Source organism: Rhinatrema bivittatum, chromosome 1, assembly GCF_901001135.1.
Source record: "Rhinatrema bivittatum chromosome 1, aRhiBiv1.1, whole genome shotgun sequence".
Taxonomy (NCBI): domain Eukaryota; kingdom Metazoa; phylum Chordata; class Amphibia; order Gymnophiona; family Rhinatrematidae; genus Rhinatrema; species Rhinatrema bivittatum.
In genome coordinates this window covers 756,596,573-756,616,937 of record NC_042615.1, presented here as the reverse complement: position 1 = coordinate 756,616,937, position 20,365 = coordinate 756,596,573, and the positions used below count along the sequence as shown (strand labels likewise).

Genomic DNA, 20,365 nt, shown 5'->3' with positions numbered 1-20,365 from the left:
CTGGAACCAAAGAGTGGACTAGCCTCGCCTCATTGTAAGGCATTTGCTGTCCCTGGATGGCCTCCTGCCATCCCAAAAGGACTGACCTAAGGACTGAGATCTTCCCACAGACTGCCTCTGAGGACCTCAGGATCCCTTAGCTTGGTGAAATCTCTGCTTCTCTCTAAATCTAGTCTGAGATGGAAAACCTTCTCTGCCTTTAAGCTTATCTTCAGGCAGCTTATGCACCTTGAACCCCCCCAGATGTTTCTTAATGTTATAGTTAGTGAGGTTTGGGTGGACCCTTGGACACTGTGGCAGCTGACCACGCCCATGGGGAGAAGACCTGGGAGGGGCCACAGGTCAGGCTCGGCTCTGGACACACAAAAACAGATAGTTCTTTATTTAGACAGTTTGAGAAGCCACCAGAGGTGGCAGTAGTGAGTAGAAGATGTAGCCCGGCCACTGAATTGTGCATCCTTGAGCTGAGTGGTCCCGCTAGCGGAGAACTCTGCAAATTTCTTTTTCATTTCCTGGACTGTCCTAGCGGTGACGTAGGAGGGAGGAGCCGGGTCAGCAATAAAATCTGCCCTTTGCCGGTGCGCCGCCGCTGAATTGTACTTCCTTGAGCTGAGTGGTCCCGCTAGCGGAGAACTCTGCGAATTTCTTTTTCATTTCCTGGACTGTCCTAACGGTGACGTAGGAGGGAGGAGCCGGGTCGGCAATAAAATCTGCCCTACGCCAGCGCGGCTTTGCCCGGCTTAGCCCGGATTGGAACGGTTTGGAACGGATATACCACGATTCAGCGGTCTAGAGTCCATTGGCAAGCTGAGTAACTGGTTTTTTTTGTCTATTTGATCGCAATCACGCTTGGACAAGCTTATTTTGCTTAGGAGGACTCATTCAGTGATACTTATAATATCTCTCAATTGCTATGCCTCATACAAAGAGAAAAGCAAAACTGAGTTTTCCTCTACCTCTACACCTAATATGAGATCGATACAACTCCGAATAGCGGATTGCTTTCAAACAATCTCATCAGCACCAGAAGGAGCCGCAGGTAGTTTAGGCCAGGAGCAGGAGCCTAACTACCAGGCATCTGAAACATCTTTAACCCCCGGTGCCCCAGAAAAACCAGCTCCCCCATCTGCAAAGACGGACTTAGAATTTAATTTATCCTTAAAAGATACATCTGGTTCCCAGAGAGATGTCAAAGAATCGACTAACGTCTCTGAGGACATGGAAGATCAGGGTCCCAGGGAACCAAATATTTTATCTCATCCCTTTGCAGATGAATTTGGTGGGACACTAAAGCAACTAAGAGTGGAAGAACATGTGCGATTAAGAAACACTAAAGATATTTCTGTTATTGTACCTAAGAAATTTTCTATTGAAGAACTAGGTTCTATGATGATAATGATGCAGAAATCTATAAATAACCTTACTACAACAGTACAGGAAGCTATAAATAAAAATATCTATGTTCAGGATAAAATAGATAGTTTGGTAAATGTATGAATTCATTAGAATTGAAAGTTGGGGAAATTCAAAAAACACAAACAAACTTAATAAAATCAAAGGAAGAACATGAAGATAAATTTGAAATATTGGAGAATCAAATTAGGAAATTCAATTTTAGAATTTTGAATTTCCCTAAAACACATCTAGCATCTCCAACAGATTTATTTAAGAGTTATTTGAAGTATATTTTAAAATATTTGGATCTATCTATTCCTATCTTGTCTAAGATTTATTATCTACAGCAATCACAGAATAGAGAAAGTAATATAAATCAAGAGAATTTGGATAAACCTGAATTGAATCTTACAGATTTTTTAGAAAAATCTTACGAGATGAAAACTGATACAAGGGCTACCTTACTAGTTCAGTTTTCCTCACTTAAAGAAAGAGATGCTGTATTAATGTTACATTTTAGGTATCAGAAACAGGATTTTTATGGTTATCCCATAAGAATTTTCCCCGATGTAGTATGTGCAACCCAGTTAAGACGTAGGAAATTTATAGCCATGAGAACTGAAGTATTGGAGAGAGGTGCTCAATTTTTTTTAAGATATCCTTGCAGGTGTTTTATAAAACATCTAGATGCAAGATATACTTTCAGTCAGCCAGATCAACTGCGAATGTATCTTGATTCACACTCTTAGAGGAAGCGTAGAGAGGGTAACAAATGTTAAGATGTAGGAGCTAGACAACTGGAAATTGTATAATGTTTTTCTCTTTTTAGTACTGCTCCATAGAATACTTAAACTCCAATGTTCTCTAATTTCTTGTGGTTTCTATCATTACCTGATATTATGATATATAATAATTGTTTTGAATGCTTGTAAAACAGTACTGAGATATGTTTCTTATTATTATATATCTAAATAATTTGTTTTGAAACATTTAAAAGCAATAAAAAAAAAAAATTAAAAAAAAAAAAAAAGAAGATGTAGCCCGGCTGGGCTAGTATTCCCCAGGGCACTGAATAGCGGTTCCTCCGGTAGCAGTGTTGTAGTGGAGAGAACTGAGAAAGTGAGTACAATAGAACATTCACAGAGTCCCAATATAGAGAACCCCCGAGATAGGGAGAGCTGGCCCTCAAGGAGCGGGTACCAGATCTCTGGAGGTAGAGAGACTTGAGGGCAAAGTACTCACACAATGGTTCCACGTAAGAGATGGCACTGGCGCTGGAAAGGAGGCAGGCCTTCGAGGAGCGAGTACCTGGTTCCAGGGAAACAGCTCTGAGGAGTGGATGTTAGTAGTACTCACTGATGGTGTCTGTAGCGAGTTCTTCCAAGTAGAAGAGGAGATAGATGCAGGCAGCGGGTCAGGGAACATGGGCTCTCGAGGAGCGAGTACCGGTTACCTGATAGCGACCTGAAAGAAGCAAAGAGGCCCCCAAGGAGCGGGTACCCCGTTAATAGAAATAGTCCAATGGAAGTTGGAAGGCAGAGTAGCTGGGTACAGAGAGCAAATCCCATCCGTAAGGAATTCCCTTGCTAACTCAACGGTTAGCAATAAGCAGTAGGCTTAAATATCCGGGCAGCGTGACGTCATCACAGGGGGACGCCCCTGAGAAACGCGCCAATGAGGAAATAAGAATGAGGGCCGCGTGGCACGCGCGCCCTAAGATACCTGAGGAGCATGGCGGGAAGCAGCGCCCAAGCCAGTCTAGGGACGCTGGAGAGGGCGGCAGGCGGACACCGCAGCAGCCAGACGTCCGTGAGGAGCAGGAGGAGTCGCAGAAAAGGAAAGGTAGGCATAGTGAAGCTGTCAGGCAGCGACGGTTGCAACACTTACGGGCAGATTTTCAAAGCCCTGCTCGCGTAAATCCGCCCGGATTTACGTGAGCAGGGCCCTTGCGCGCCGGTGCGCCTATTTTGCATAGGCCGCCGGCGCGCGCAGAGCCCCGGGATGCGCGTAAGTCCTGGGGTTTTTAGAAGGGGGCGTGTTGGGGGCGGGGCCAAATGACACAGCGTTTTGGGGGCGGGACACGGCATTTCGGGGGCGGGCCCGGGGGCGTGGTTTCGGCCCGGGGCGTTCCGGGGGCGTGGCCGCGCCCTCCAGAACCGCCCCGGGTTGGGTCTCGGCGCGCCAGCAGCCCGCTGGCGCGCGTGGATTTACGTCTCCCTCCGGGAGGCATAAATCCATGGATAAAGGTGGGGGGGGGGGGGGGGGTTAGATAGGGCCGGGGGGTGGGCGAAAGAAAGTTCCCTCCGAGGCCGCTCCGATTCTGGAGCGGCCTTGGAGGGAACGGAGGCAGGCTGCACGGCTCGGCGCGCGCCGGCTGCCCAAAATCGGCAGCCTTGCGCGCACTGATCCAGGATTTTATAAGATACGCGCGGCTACGCACGTATCTTATAAAATCCAGCGTACTTTTGTTTGCGCCTGCTGCGCAAACAAAAGTACGCGATCGCGCTTTTTTTAAAAATCTACCCCATAATCTACTCCAGGTCCTCTCCGAACGAAAGCTTGCCCTTGAAAGGCAAAGCACCTAACTGAGGTTTGGACTACACATGCACTGACCAATTTTGCAACCACAACAGTCTTCTAGTAGACAACGCAGACATCTTGATCCTGAAGGAGGTTCTGATAAGATCATAAAAGACATCTGCTCTGTAAGCCACAGCGGCCTCCAGACGCTCAGCCTTCTGAGCAGCCACTCCTGATGTAGCGTGCGTCTCCTGTAATTGCTGAACCCAGTGCAAACAGGCCTTAGGCATAAGACTGCTACACACCACCATCTCTGATTTCCAAGGCCGAAACCTCACAAATCCTTTTGAGATGAAGCTCTAGCTTATGATCCTGCACATCCCTCAGTGTTGTTGATCCAGCCTCTATTAGGTGGTCTTTTTGATGAAACTGAGGCATCCACCTTGGGAAGAGCTAGGAGCTACAAAGTCTCCTCCTGTAACGGATAAAGCTTGGACATAGGTCTACTGATCCTCAAACTGGATTCCAGAGTATCCCATTCCCGAACCACTAACTTCTACATGGACATGTGGAAAGGAGAAGCTTTCACTGGACCACTCAACCTGTCTAACATGGGATCCGCGCCCATGTTAGACAGGGCGCGGATCCCTCCTGCAATACCTTGATTCCTAGCTCCTGGACCACCAACAGAATCAAAGTTACAGTTCTTCCCTGTGGAAAAGCCTCACCTCCTTGGGACCATTCCCCTCTCCCACAGGAACCTCTTCAGGATCCTCATCCAAGGCATCCAATATCCTCAGAGTATCTGGTAAAGTGCCTGCCCCAGGGAGCACCCCTGGTGCTGCATCAGGGTCTTTTGATTAATCCGTGACCCCCTGCATATCCCTGGGTGCTGAAAAAAGAACCAAAGTCCTGTGAATATCTTCCATATGCCTCTTTATGTAAGGAACCATACCTTCCACCGTGGATCAGGTCCAGGATTTTTCCCCTGACCTGGCCTTGCACTCTGCCACCACCTTTTTGGCTAAATAGGCCTTGTGCAATAAGAGGACAAAATTTGTGGGGAAAAAAAAAACTGGGACTCCTCAGAATCCCCCCTCGGGGGAAAATACCCAACATTAAGACAGTCTGAACCCAGCGCTAAATCTTTCCCCTCGGAGCCACTCTGGCCTCCTGCAGCACAGGGAGACTGCATTGGAGAGGATCTCCCTGCTGCTGCATACACTCCTGCCGATGGCCCTGCTGCCTGAGACAAGATGGCCGCCATTCCCGTGCTGAAGATTGTCTCACCTGCTGAAGGCCTAGGCACTTGGGACTCCATGGCAGATCGGGGACCAGGAGGAGAGACTCCTGAAGAGCCCTCTCCTCTCTCTATACACCCGGAGCACAAGCCCTGCCTATTTAGCTTAACGTGCGATCCCCTGCAGGCACAGCAAGCAGTGCCAGTTGCCATAACACTTGGCCCGGAGAAGTGCGTCTCACAAACCTGTGCTTCACCCCAGGAAAATGGAGAAATTACTTACCTGATAATTTCGTTTTCCTTAGTGTAGACAGATGGACTCAGAACCAATGGGTATAGTGTACTCCTGTCAGCAGGAAAAGCTTTGTGGATATATGTGTGACTGACTGATTGATTAACTTAATAATATGATTAACTTAAATAACTTCATAACTTGTTAGAACGTTTAAAACTTGATTAACTTGAACTGGTTGATTGACTATAGCTGGAGACCGCCAGGGTACTCAACCGGAAAGCGTCAACACCCGGCAGGGTGGATGTCCTAGGTAGATGAAAACATGGCTTACCCTTGATTCATTGACAAAAAAACATGTATAACGGCAGCCAAGGGTGGGATGCTGAGTCCATCTGTCTACACTAAGGAAAACAAAATTATCAGGTAAGTAATTTCTCCATTTCCTAGCGTGTAGCAGATGGACTCAGGACCAATGGGATGTATAAAAGCTACTCCCGAACCGGGTGGGAGGCTGCCCATGGTCCACTTAGAATTGCCCTTGCAAATGCCGTGTCCTCCTGAGCCTGCACATCCAGACGGTAGAATCTGGAGAAGGTATGGATGGAGGACCACATTGCCGCCCTGCAGATCTCGGCAGGTGACAGCATTCTAGTTTCTGCCCAGGATACCGCCTGGGCTCTGGTAGAATGGGCCTTGACCTGTAGGGGTGGTGGTTTTCCACTTCTACGTAGGCCGCCTTGATGACTTCTTTGATCCAGCGGGCAATGGTTGCCCGCGAGGCCGCTTCTCCTTGCCTCTTTCCGCTGTGAAGGACGAAAAGGTGGTCCGTCTTTTGTACTGGTTCCGACATTTCCAGGTATCTGGATAGGAGTCTGCCGATGTTGAGGTGGTGTAGACTACGGGCTTCTTCCGACTTCTTCAAGCCATCCATCGTTGGTTGTGAGATGGTTTGGTTAAGGTGGAAGTGTGAGACCACTTTGGGGAGGAAGGAGAGCACCATGCGTAGTTGGTTGGACCCTGGGGTGAGTCTGAAGAACGGCTCACGGCAGGAAAGTACTTGTAGTTCCGAGATGCGGCGGGCTGAACACACGGCCAGCAAGAACACTGTCTTTAAGGTTAACAGTCGGAGGGACAGGCCTTGGAGGGGTCTGAAGGCGGATCCCGCTAGGAACTCCAAGACAAGGTTGAGGTTCCATAGAGGTACTGGCCACTTTAGTGGTGGGCGGATGTGTGTGACTCCTTTCAGGAAGCGTGATACATCTGGGTGCGAAGCTATGCTGTTGCCCTCGCTCCCAGAGCCGTAGCATGACAAAGCTGCCACTTGTACCTTGATGGAGTTGAGGGACAGACCCTTCTATAGTCCATTCTGTAAGAATTCCAGGATCACGGGGACAATGGAGGAGTGTGGCTTGATGTTGTGGCCTTCGCACCAGGCCTAAAAAATTCTCCAGATCCTTATGTACGTTAGAGATGTGGAGAACTTGCGTGCTCGGAGGAGAGTATCTATTACCGCCCCCGAGTAGCCGCTCTTTCTCAGGCGGGCCCTCTCAATGGCCAGACCGTAAGAGAGAATTGAGCTGGGTCCTCGTGAAGGATCGTACCTTGTTGTTGTAGGTCTCTGTGTGGGGGCAGGGGTAGTGGATTCCCTGCCAGTAGTCTTCTCATGTCTGCGTACCAGGGTCTTCTTGGCCAATCTAGAGCCACCAGAAGAACTAGTCCCCTGTGTCGCTGTATCTTGTGTATGATTGCGCCCAGCAAGGGCCACGGCGGGAAGGCGTATAGCAGGGTACCCGGTGGCCAGGTCTGTACCAGGGCATTGATCCCCTGGTACTGCGGATCCCGCCTGCGGCTGAAGTATCTGGGTACTTGAGCATTGGATCTGCTTGCTAGAAGGTCCATGTCTGGAGTCCCCCACCGATTCACTATCATCTGGAAGGCTGTGGACGACAGCTTCCATTCTCCTGGGTTTAGACTTTCCCTGCTGAGGAAGTCTGCCGTGATGTTGTCTTTCCTGGCGATGTGGACGGCGGAGATTTCCTGGAGATTTGCTTCTGCCCACGCCATCAGGAGGTCTATTTCTAGGGACACCTGTTGGCTTCTGGTTCCGCCCTGTCGGTTGATGTAAGCCACAGTCGTGGCGTTGTTCGACATCATCCTGTCCGCTTTGTCTCGGAGTCTGTGGTTGAACCGCAGGCAGGCTAGTCTGACTGCCCGCACTTCTAGGCGGTTGATGTTCCATCCCGCCTCTTCTGCATTCCACCATCCTTGGGCGGTTAACTTTTCACAGTGTGCTCCCCATCTGTGTAGACTGGCATCTGTGGTGAGCAGGGTCCAGGTTGGGGAGGATAGTCTTGATCCCCGGCTCATGTGGCTGGTCTGCAGCCACCACCATAGTTGGGTCCGGATTCTGCCCGGGAATGGTAGACGTACGGTGTAGTTCTGGCACCTTGGGCTCCACCGCGATAGAAGTGAGCGTTGTAGGGGCCTCATGTGGGCTCGCGCCCATGGCACCACTTCCAGTGTGGATGCCATCAGTCCAAGGACTTGCAGGCAGTCCCATGCTGTGGGACGAGGAACGCTCAGCAAGGTCTGCAGCCGGTTCCACAGTTTTGATCTCCTTGTGGGGGTCAAGATGACCTTGTCTTCCTTGGTGTCGAATTGGACTCCTAGGTATTCCAGTGACTGTGAGGGCTGTAGGGAGCTTTTGTTTGTGTTGACCACCCATCTTAGGCATTCCAGTAGTGTTATGACTCTGCTAGCTGCTTGGTGGCTTTCCTCCGGTGACTTTGCCCTGATCAGCCAATCGTCTAGGTAAGGGTGAACGAGGATTCCTTCCTTCCTCAGTGTTGCTGCCACCACTACTATTACCTTGGTGAACTTCCGGGGTGCTGTGGCTAACTCGAAGGGTAGTGCCCGGAATTGATAGTGACAATCCAGGACCTTGAAGCGTAGGTAGCGCTGGTGCTCCCGATGAATTGGGATGTGTAAGTAGGCCTCCGAAAGATCCAGGGATGTGAGGAACTCTCCTGGTTGTATTGCACGTATGACGGATCGTAGGGTTTCCATGCGGAAGCGGGGGATCCTTAGGTGGCGGTTGACCGACTTGAGGTCCAGGATAGGCATGAATGTACCCTCTTTCTTGGGTATGACAAAGTAGATGGAGTAATGTCCAGTATTTATTTCCTGTGTAGGCACCGGGGCTATGGCCTCGAGGGCCAGAAGTCTGGATAGAGTAGCTTCCACTGCCGCCCTCTTGAGGAGGTCGTGGCAGGGGGATTCCACGAACCTGTCCGGAGGGGTTCAAAGGAAATCCAGGTAGTACCCCACCCGGATGATGGCTAGGACCCACTTGTCCGAAGTTATCTCGACCCATCTGCGGTAGAATAGGGCTAGTCTGCCCCCTATGGCTTCTTCCCTTGGATGGATCAGCTGATTCACATTGTGGGGCGCAGCTGGGGCCTGTCCGCGACTTGGCTCCCCTCTTGTTGTGCTTGTTCTGAAAGGACTGGTTCCTGCCTGTAGGGCGGGGTGCTTGTTAGTTGCTCTTGTAAGGGTTGAAGTGCTGCGAGCTTCTGCCCCTGGAGGACCTGTGGAAGGGACGCTGGTTTCTCTTCGTCTTGTCTTCCGGCAGGCGTGGTAATGGGGAGTCGCCCCATTTGTTGGCCAGTTTCTCTAGTTCGCTGCCGAACATGAGGGATCCTTTGAAGGGCATCCTCATGAGGCGCGTCTTGGAAGAGGTGTCAGCCGACCAACTTCGAAGCCAGAGTTGTCTTCTGGCCGCCACTGCGGACGACACTCCTCTGGCTGCTGTGCGCACTAGATCGGAGGCAGCGTCAATGAGGAATGATACTGCTGGTTCCATGTCTTCTGCCGGAGTGTTGTTCCTGGCTTGTGATAAGCAGGCACGTGTCACCACGGTGCAGCAGGCTGCAATCTGCAGGGACATGGCTGCAACTTCAAATGACTGTTTTAGGATGGCTTCCAGGCGCCGGTCATGTGCATCCTTGAGCGCCGCTCCTCCCTCCACTGGGATGGTAGTGCGCTTGGCGACCACGCAGACTATGGCGTCCACGCTAGGGCATGCCAGAAGCTCCTTGGTCGCTGGGTCCAGGGGGGTACATGGCTGACAAGGCTCGTCCCCCTTTGAATGTGGACTCCAGGGCATTCCATTCCAGGTCAATTAGCTGTTGTGCCGTCTGTAAGAGAGGAAATGGCGAGACGTCTGGCGAAGGCCCTCCAGCAGGGGGTTCGTTCTAGGTTCCCCCAAGGTGCCTTGGCCCGAGATAGCGAGTTCCGTTAGACATTGGGATACGAGGTCAGGGAGCTCGTCCTTTGTGAAGAAGCGTCTCATGGTTCAGTGTGGTTCTGTCCCAGAGGGAAGTTCCCCCTCCTCCAGGGGCTCAACTTCCTCTTCGAAGAAATCCGTGTCCCCGTAGGTAGGGCTTCTGGGGGGTGGGAGCCTGTGCCTAGGCCTCGAGGGTCCTGGGGCATGAGGGTCCTCCGGTGGAGCATGTGGCTGATCAGCCAGAGGTTCAGTTTGCATCTTGACAAAGGCGTGAATCCCCTTGAATAACTCCACCCAAGATATTGACGCTGGGTCTAAGTTGAGGGGCGCAGGTTCTCTGGGGGTCTCCGTCTGTGGGGTGGACCCACTGGGGCCTGCTAGGTCCGGGGTACCCCCTGAGGAGCTAGCACTGGGCCCTGGGTGGGACTGGCTCTGACCTGGATCTCCCAGGGCCTCCTCACAGTGTGCGCACAGGGCGTCGGCCTCCTCGCTCTGTGCGGCTCTGGGGCATGCAGGGCAGAGGCCTTGAGCTTTAATTCCTGTTTCTGGAGGCGCCATGTCTGTGGACGCGTAAGCTCTTGTGCGCTCCAGTGCGCCTGAGATGTGCGCGCAGATATGCGCCTAGCCGTAGATATGCGCCCGGCTATGTGCGTGCAACTTATGTGCGCAAGGTTTTATGTGCGCGTAAGTTTATGCGCACAAGGATTTTTGTGCGCTTAGCTCGATTTGTGTGCTCGGATCGAACGGCGGGCGGCGCGGCGAATAGGGCCAAGATGGCAACGGTGAGCATGTGGGTAATATGGTGACCTCCTCGGAGGGTCTCCACGTGGGCAGACCCTTGGAAATAGCCGGGGCCTGGCCCTGCTAGGGCGGATCAACCCGGTGGCACTGGTTCCGATTGGTTACCTGTGCTCCTCCTCAATCCTCGGAGACTGGATTCAAACAGAAGATTTCCACCTTACCTTGTCTTCGGCACTTCCCGGTTTCATTCCGGGCGGTCTCCGGCTGCGGGGGGAGAGGGCAAATACCTTCACCGCCACGCTCGATGGGTGCACCCGCTGCCTCTCAGCCGCACCCGAGGATCGGGGGCTAGGTCCTCGCCGCGATTCGGCCACCGGACTGAGGCTCACCTCCGAGGGACCACGGAAATCACCTCGGGAATCTCAACTGGGGGAGGGACCCGAGGGTATCACCGCAGGAGAGCGGGGCTCGTCTTCAGGTAGGTTTTCCCCTTTAATTTTGGTTTTCTTCTTTGGATTTGGTTCAAACGCTGCGAAAGCGTGCAGATAGTCCCTAACTGCTATGGAGATGGAAAATACTGAAGAGCTGCACTTCCTATAGGGGTATATGTACTAGGAGCTGACGTCAGATTGAAATCTGATCCGTCTCCAACTGCTAACAGGAGTACACTATACCCATTGGTCCTGAGTCCATCTGCTATACGCTAGGAAACTCACGTTGGGGAAATTGCCGAACAACTGCCCAAAGCTATTACCCGCAGCTGCTCTAACCACACCGGCTGAAAACGGCAGATTCCTCTGCTTTTTTTTTTTTTTTTAAACTTTAAGATCCAACGCTAGCAAACACACAGAAAGAATAGTTCCCTGTTCCTGAGGCTTGCAATTGCAGAGCTGCCAACTGTGCCACCACTACCTCATGGGGGATGAGGGTTCTAGACCAGTGGTTCTCAACCTTTTTCCCATCGTGACACACCTGACAGGCCACGCTCACAAGTCTGACACACTGCTCATTACAATTCACAGCAGAAATAAAAAGTAAAGGTCCGGTAATTTTTTTTTATTGTTAAGAATGACACAAGGAAAAGATACGTATTCTGTCTGAACAAAAATTGCATAAATAGTAAACATCCCACACCAAAACAGCACCAATTTCCAGCACTTAAACAGTAACCACCTTACCTAAGAAAAAGCAACACTGAAAATATTACACCAGGCCTTAAGACACCAATACATCTCCTATTAGGAAAATGGACCAAGTCAGGCTGCTATACAGCCCTACACAGAAACTACACGCCAGCAGATAACCTCACCTGAATCACATGTGCTGACCCTCACCTAACAAAGAATAAAGAGACGCATAACTAGAAGCATGTCGACAAAAACTGAATTGGAAACCGCAACAAGCCAGAGTCTCTGTATGCAGTGTAACAAAGGAAAAAAAGAATCATCACCCATCCTTATAAAACAAATCAAGAAATATAAAATCAGTAGCAGTAAAACCATACTAACAAAAAGAACAGATTATTTCAAAACAGCTGATGAATGGAATATCCAATAATTAAAAACTCATATCAAAAATTTCTAGATACCAATAAAGTATTTCAAAATAGCAGACATAAAGATCCAGTAATGAAAAATAATAAGGATATAAAAATGTTTTTGCTCTGTATACCCGGGAACGTTTGATATCCAGGTGTCCTGAGATTGTTTTGAATTAGCAGGAGGAGGGGTGGTTTGCTTGGAACTTTCTCCTCTCTCTCAGTCACACGCAAGCTTTTTCTCTCTCACTTATACAGGCTCTTAATTACACATTTACACACATGCTGTCTATCTTTTCACACTTACACACAAGGGCTTTCAATCACACACATACAAGCTGTCTTTTTCTCTCACACACAGACTCTTTCACATGCTTACAAACATGCTCTCTCATTTACACACAGACTCTCAATCACATAATCACATGCTCCCTCACCTAAACCAGCTCTCAAATCACACACAGCACACATGGTCTCTCTTTTACTTATACACATAGGCTCTCAATCACATACTCACATGCTCCCTCACCTAAACCAGCTCTCAAATCACACACAGCACACATGGTCTCTCTTTTACTTATACACATAGGCTCTTAATCATACATACACATGATCTCTCTCACACACAAAGGATCTCAATCACGCACACATACTCTTTCACACAAACAGGTTTTCAGTCACAAAATTACACATACAGGTTCTCAGTCATACACTTACATTCATGCTCTCTCTCTCACAGGCAGGCTCTCAATCACACACATACACAGGATTTCAAACACACATGCTTGCTCATTCACTCTCTCCCCCCCCCCTCCCTGGAACTAGCGGCAGCAGCAGCCTCCTCCCAACCCTAACCTCCTTCATTTTCAGCCCTCGCGGAGGAGTCGTCCCATCGGCTGCGGGGTTGACGTTGTTCCTCATTTTACTCCGAGCTGCGCTGCTCATTCCTCAGGTCGCACCTCTCTTCTTTTCTTTGGGCCGATGCTGCCCACACTAGCATGTACTCTAGTTCCTGCACATGCACCCACTGCTCACCACTTCCTCTTCCGGGGCGTGGGAAGAAGAGAGCATGCCGGTGCCGCTGACTCCAGCTGTTCTGCCGCATTCCGCCCGGGCTGTCAGCATTTTAAGCCCGGACGGAGGAGGACCAGGAAGTGTGGCGACACACCTGCATGTTCTTGGCAACACACTGGTATGTTGTGACACACCGGTTGAGAACCGCTGATCTAGACCACCAGTTGTCCATCTTATTGCACCTCTGGATGAGTTTTCAGAAGGGTTAGCAACCCCCTGCTCATCTGCCTCAAAATCAGGGGGTGGCCTCCACCAGGTCCTCACAACCCCCTGGGAGGATAAGGACAGTTTTTCTTTAATTATTATTATTTTTCTCAGATCTCTCCAGACTGCAGGTTTTGAACTATGTACCATCTGCTGGAGACAGAAAAATACTGAAGGTAGCACACTAGATTTTGTACAGTATCAGTGAAATTTCGTCTATCTCCATTTGCTGGCAGGGATGCAAAACCCAGGAGTCTGGACTAATCTGGGTACATACAGGGAATTATAATCATTTGTCCTAAAGGGTGGCCCAAGGGGGATTACATAAAGTAATAAAACACTGAGTACAAAAGTAATGGATACCTAAAGATAGGAAGTAGATTGAAAGTAAATACTACTGCTACTACTTAGCACTTCTACAGGTAGGACGTGGGGTACATTAGGTAGGAGTAAGGAAATAGGTGCATTGGGTATAAACTGCACATATTTAGATAAGCATTAAGTTAAAATAGTTGGATCGTGACATCACAGGGCACATGACCATAAGAAATGTCATACTGTCATAGGCAGGCTTGAGCAGCCATAAGAGTTATAAGGACTCCAGTATATGTACTTTATTTTTTTCTCTATCAACTACTATTATTATTATCTTAACTAAGCCTACATTCATTGCCTTTGATTTTCTCTGTCTCACACATATACACACCTCCATCATTACTCAGACCTCAATAATCATACATAACATTAGAAAACACAGCACATACATGAAATGGCAACAACCACAGGAAGTGTTAATTCACTCTTATAACTGAATGTTATAAATCCATCCAGGTAAAAAAAGCCGGAATAGTGGAATCTGGTACCTGAAATAAGGCTTGTCTGGAGACATGGTAATCTGCAGCACCTCACTGGTCATATCCAGCTCAGCAAATGCCTCTCGCAGGCCCTCTGACTGAAGGATAATTTTGTTAATGACATTGGTGCTGCAGAAATCAAAGTCAAGGGTCTCTTCAGGCTCCTGAGTATGAATTTTACATACTGTTACCACTCCTCCTTCTTCAAGAAACAAAGTGACAGGATGACCGTAGCCCTTGTAACACATCCGCAAAGCTGTTGAGGAAGCTAAAGACAAAAAGAAACAAAAATGAGACATAATTCCAAGACATAAATCCCCAGAAGTGAAGCCAGGAATCAGAGATGCAGAATGTATGGAATACCCTGCTCTCACCAGAGACAGACAGGCATAAGAAGGAAATGAGTAGGCCCAAGTATACATGCAGTTTGTGCTTTATTAATACATTACTAAGGCTCAGCATTTGGCAGAGTAGCAATACTACTGTTTGGATCAGAATCCATAGTGAGACAATGGAGAAATTACTTACCTGATAATTTCGTTTTCCTTAGTGTAGACAGATGGACTCAGCACCAATGGGTATAGTGTACTCCTGATAGCAGTTGGAGACAGATCAGATTTCAATCTGACGTCAGCCCTAGTACATATACCCCTGCAGGAAATGCAGCTCTTCGGTATTCTCCTCGAAAAGCATTGTGGTTATATGCTGATGAGTGGGCCTGAACAGAAAACCAACATGGAGAAGGAAATCCCCAGAATCCTCTGCTTTTCTTTAGCCTGCCTGGGCTGAATGAACTCTAAGTGACTTTCTGAGCATGACTTGCAGAATTTCCCTGGATATCTATAAAGGCAGGCAAGCTGGCACCAGAAAGGTGAGACCTATTCATAGGGTCACAAAGAAGAAAGCAACGGCGGGAACTTAGTAAAGGAGAAACCAACGGCAGGACCTTCAGGCAGGACCTTCAGGCCATACAAACACTACAGAGGTTTCTATAAACACAGCCACAGATGTGGTAATTACCTTGACCAGCAAGATTCTAACAGAACAAAAGACTATCTAGAGAGTGATTGGTAAATGAGCCCCAGCTCCTGAGAAAAATAATCAGGGAGTTCAGAGATAGTCACATCACATGCTGTTGACATGACAACCTATGTAAATGATTCTTTGGGCAGTCACGCAAGTCTAGAAGCTTCCACAATATTGTATGTTATCTATAAAAGAAGGATCACTTCCTGTATACAATGAGATGCTGGTGGACAGGTTGTCACAGAGGCATGGCATCAGCATCTCTTGAGAATACTTATATTGTTCAATAAAAGATTATGTTTTTCACTGAAAATCTAAGTGTTCTTGTCTCTCTGGCCATAAGCGTCATAAAAAATGGCATGGCGCTTAACAATGCATGACTGAATAACTTGGATAACTTTATAACTTGGTTAACTTAATTAATTTGAACCGGCTGAATTGACTATAGCTGGAGACCGCCAGTGCCCTCAACCGAGAAACGTCGACACCCGGTAGGATGGGTGTCCTAGATGAAGGGAAGCATGGCTTACCCATGAATCACTCACTCCCGGGGATGTCCCCCGAGAATTCCATGAGTAACGGCAGCCATGGGTGGGATGCTGAGTCCATCTGTCTACACTAAGGAAAACAAAATTATCAGGTAAGTAATTTCTCCATTTCCTAGCGTGTAGCAGATGGACTCAGGACCAATGGGATGTATAAAAGCTACTCCTGAACCGGGTGGGAGGCTGCCCATGACCCACTTAGTACTGCCCTTGCAAATGCTGTGTCCTCCCGAGTCTGAACATCCAGGCGGTAAAACCTGGAGAAGGTGCGGATGGAGGACCATGTCACAGCCCTACAGATCTCGGCGGGTGACAGTATCTTGGTTTCCACCCAGGACACTGCCTGGGCTCTAGTAGAATGGGCCTTGACTTGTAAAGGCGATGGCTTGCCTGCTTCTATGTAGGCCGCCTTGATGACTTCTTTGATCCAGCGGGCTATGGTTGCTCGCGAGGCCACTTCCCCTTGCTTCTTCCCGCTGTGAAGGACGAATAGATGGTCCGTCTTTCGTACGGATTCCGACCTTTCCAGGTATCAGACTAGGAGCCTGCCGACGTTGAGATGGCGTAGACTTTGAGCCTCTTCCGAATTCTTATGCTCATCTGGCGATGGTAGCGAGATGGTTTGGTTGAGATGGAAGTGAGACACCACTTTGGGGAGGAACGAAGGAACTGGATGGTTCCCAGGGTGAGTCTGAGGAACGGCTATCGGCAAGACAATGCTTGTAGCTCGGATATACGACGAGCCGAATAGACTGCCAGCAGGAAGGCTGTCTTCAGTGTTAATAGTCGGAGAGACAGGCCGTGGAGAGGTCTGAAGGAGGTTCCTGCTAGGAAATCTAGGACAAGGTTCAGGTTCCAAAGAGGAATCGGCCACTTTAGGGGTGGTCGGATCTGCTTGACTCCTTTCAGGAAGCGGGAGACATCCGGGTGAGAGGCTATGCTGCCACTCTCGCTCTTGGTTCCGTAGCATGACAATGCGGCCACCTGTACCTTGATGGAGTTGAGAGACAATCCCTTCTGTAGGCCGTTCTGCAGGAAATTCCAAAATCGCAGGAATTTTGGCTGAGCGTGGTATGATGTCACGGTCCTCGCACCAGGCTTCGAATACTCTCCAAATCCTTATGTATGTTAGGGACGTGGAGAATTTGCGTGCTCGGAGCAGGGTGTCAATTACTGCCCCCGAGTATCTGCTCTTCCTTAGGTGAGTCCTCTCAATGGCCACACCGTAAGAGGGAATCGAGCTGGATCCTCATGGAGGATTGGTCCCTGTTGGAGCAGGTCTCTGTGTGGAGGTAGCGGAAGGGGGCTCCCTGTCAGCAGTCTTCGCATGTCTGCGTACCACGGTCTTCTTGGCCAGTCCGGGGCCACTAGAAGTACTGGTCCCCTGTGGTGTTCTATCTTGTAGATGATTGCGCCCAATAGGGGCCACGGCGGGAAGGCGTATAACGGAGTCTCCTGTGGCCAGGTCTGTACCAGGGTATCGATTCCCTGGGACTGGAGTTCCCACCTGCGGCTGAAGAAACTGGGTACTTGGGCGTTGGACCGGTTTGCCAGGAGGTCCATGGTTGGTGTTCCCCAATGGTTTACTATCAATTGGAATGCTGTAGTTGACAGCCTCCATTCTCCTGGATCTAGACTTTCTCTGCTGAGGTAGTCCGCAGCGATGTTGTCTTTCCTGGCGATGTGGACGGCCGAGATCTCTTGAAGATTTGCTTCCGCCCATGACATTAGGAGGTCGATTTCCAGAGGCACCTGTTGGCTTCTGGTTCCTCCCTGACGGTTGATGTAGGCCACTGTTGTGGTGTTGTCCGACATTACTCTGACCGCTTTGTCTTGGAGTCTGTGACTGAACCGTAGGCAGGCTAGTCTGACTGCCCGGGCTTCTAGGCTATTGATGTTCCATCCCGACTCTTCTTCGTTCCATTGCCCTTGGGCGGTTAGCTCCTGGCAATGTGCTCCCCATTCTCATAGGCTGGCATCCGTGGTGAGTAGGATCCAGGTTGGTGAGGATAGTCTCGTTCCCTGGCTCAGATGGGCTTCTTGTAGCCACCATCGTAGTTGGGCCCGGAGCTGAAGACGTATGGTGTGGTTCTGGGACAGTGGATTCCATCATGATAGTAGAGAGCATTGTAGGGGTCTCATGTGAGCTCATGCCCATGGCATGAGCTCACATGAGACCCCTACAATGCTCTGGGTCAGTGGATTCTGGGACAGTGGTTCTGGGACAGTGGATTCTGGGACAGTGGTTCTGGGACAGTGGATTCCATCATGATAGTAGAGAGCATTGTAGGGGTCTCATGTGAGCTCATGCCCATGGCACTACTTCCAGTGTGGATGCCATGAGGCCGAGGATTTGTAGGTAATCCCATGCTGTGGGGCGAAGTTCGCTCAACAGGGTTCGTAACTGGGTTATCAGTTTTGATCTCTTTGTCTGTGTCAGGATGACCTTGTCTTGTCTGGTGTCAAACCGTACTCCCAAGTATTCTACAGATTGGGAGGGCTGCAGGCAGCTCTTGTTTGTGTTGACCACCCACCCGAGGCTCTCCAGTAGAGTTTTGACCCTGTTGGTTGCCTGCTGGCTTTCCTCTGGGGATTTCGCCCTGATCAGCCAATTGTCTAGATAAGGGTGCACGCGGATTCCTTCCTTCCTTCCTCAGTGTTGCTGCCACCACCACTATGATCTTGGTGAACGTCCAGGGTGCAGTGGCTAACCTGAAAGGTAGTGCCCAGAACTGGTAGTGACAGTCCAGGATTGAGAAGCGTAGAAAACGCTGATGCTCTTGATGGATCGGAATGTGTAGGTAGGCTTCCGACAGATCAAGATGGCAAAAAGTCAAGCAGAAGAAAGGATTGCCAAAGAGGTAAGGAGAGGTGACAAAACATTTTTCAGATACATCAGAGAAAAGAGAAAAGTTCCAAGTGGTATAGTGAAATTGAAAGGTGAAAAGGATGAATGTGTAGAGAGAGACGAAGAAATGGCAGAAATATTAAACGAATACTTCAGTTCTGTGTTCACTAAAGAGGACCCTGGAGAAGAACCATCGCTAGTTAACAAGAAACCGGAGGGGAATGGAGTAGATGTAACTCCGTTTACAGAAGAGAATGTATGGGAAGAGCTGGGGAAACTGAAAGTGGACAAAGCCATGGGGCCTGATGAGGTTCATCCCAGGATACTGAGGGAGCTCAGAGATGTGCTGGCGGGTCCGCTGCGAGACCTGTTCAATAGATCACTAGAAAGAGGATTGGTGCCGAGTGATTGGAGAAGAGCGGTGGTGGTCCTGCTTCACAAGAGTGGGAGCAGAGAGGAGGCTGGAAACTACAGGTTGGTTAGCCTCATCTCAGTGGTGGGTAAAGTGATAGAGTCGCTGCTGAAAGAAAGAATAGTGAATTATCTACAGTCTGAGGAATTGCTGCACCAGAGGCAGCATGGTTTCACCAGGGGAAGATCCAGCCTGACAAATCTGATTGACACTTTCGACTGGGTGACTAGGGAATTGGATCAAGGAAGAGCACTCGATGTCATCTACTTGGATTTCAGTAAGGCTTTTGATACGGTCCCATACAGGTGGCTGGTGAATAAAATGAGAAGCTTAGGAGTGAGTGCCGAGGTGGTGGCCTGGATTGCAAACTGGTTGACGGACAGACGACAATGTGTGATGATAAATGGAACTTACTCTGAAGAGAGAGCGGTGTTAAGCGGAGTGCCACAAGGATCGGTGTTGGGACCGGTCCTGTTCAATATCTATGTGAGCGACATAGCAGATGAGATAGAAGGCAAGGTTTGTCTGTTTGCGGATGACACTAAGATCTGCAACAGAGTGGACACGCCGGAAGGAGTGGAGAGAATGAGACGAGATTTAAGGAAGCTGGAAGAGTGGTCGAAGATATGGCAGCTGAGATTCAATGCCAAGAAGTGCAAAGTCATGCATATGGGGTGTGGAAATCCAAAAGAACTGTTTTCGATGGGGGGGTGAAGGGCTGATGTGCACGGAGCAGGAGAGAGACCTAGGGGTGATAGTGTCTAATGATCTGAAGTCGGCGAAACAATGTGACAAGGCGATAGCTAAAGCCAGAAGAATGCTGGGCTGCATAGAAAGAGGAATATCAAGTAAGAAAAGGGAAGTGATTATCCCCTTGTACAGGTCCTTGGTGAGGCCTCACCTGGAGTACTGTGCTCAGTTTTGGAGACCGTATCTACAAAGGGACAGAGACAGGATGGAGGCAGTACAGAGAAGGGCGACCAAAAAGGTGGAGGGTCTTCATCAAATGTCTTATGAGGAGAGACGGAAGAATCTAAATATGTACACCCTGGAGGAAAGGAGGAGCAGAGGTGATATGATACAGACTTTCAGATACGTGAAAGGTTTTAATGACCCAAAGACAACGACAAACCTTTTCCATCAGAAAAAAATCAGCAGAACCAGGGGTCACGATTTAAAGCTCCAGGGAGGTAGATTCAGAACCAATATCAGGAAGTATTTCTTCACGGAGAGGGTGGTGGATGCCTGGAATGCCCTTCCGAAGGAAGTGGTGAAGACCATGACTGTGAAGGACTTCAAAGGGGCGTGGGATAAACACTGTGGATCTATAAAGTCTAGAGGATGTGTATGAAGAGTGGGTAGATGTGTATGAAGAGTGGGTGGCTCGCGGTAATGACGGCTATTTCCTGGAGATAATACCCTTATTCAATAAACATACACACAGTTAAT

The 20,365-nt window shown here is 49.3% G+C and overlaps 1 protein-coding gene across 1 annotated transcript in view; it reads right to left on the bottom strand.

The window, feature by feature from the left end:
- Nucleotides 1-20,365, bottom strand: part of RAD1 (RAD1 checkpoint DNA exonuclease) — a 65,926-nt gene that overhangs the window by 22,563 nt on the left and 22,998 nt on the right. The window contains 1 exon segment of the mRNA XM_029579003.1: nucleotides 14,095-14,353. Within this exon segment, the coding sequence (XP_029434863.1) occupies nucleotides 14,095-14,353 (259 nt within the window).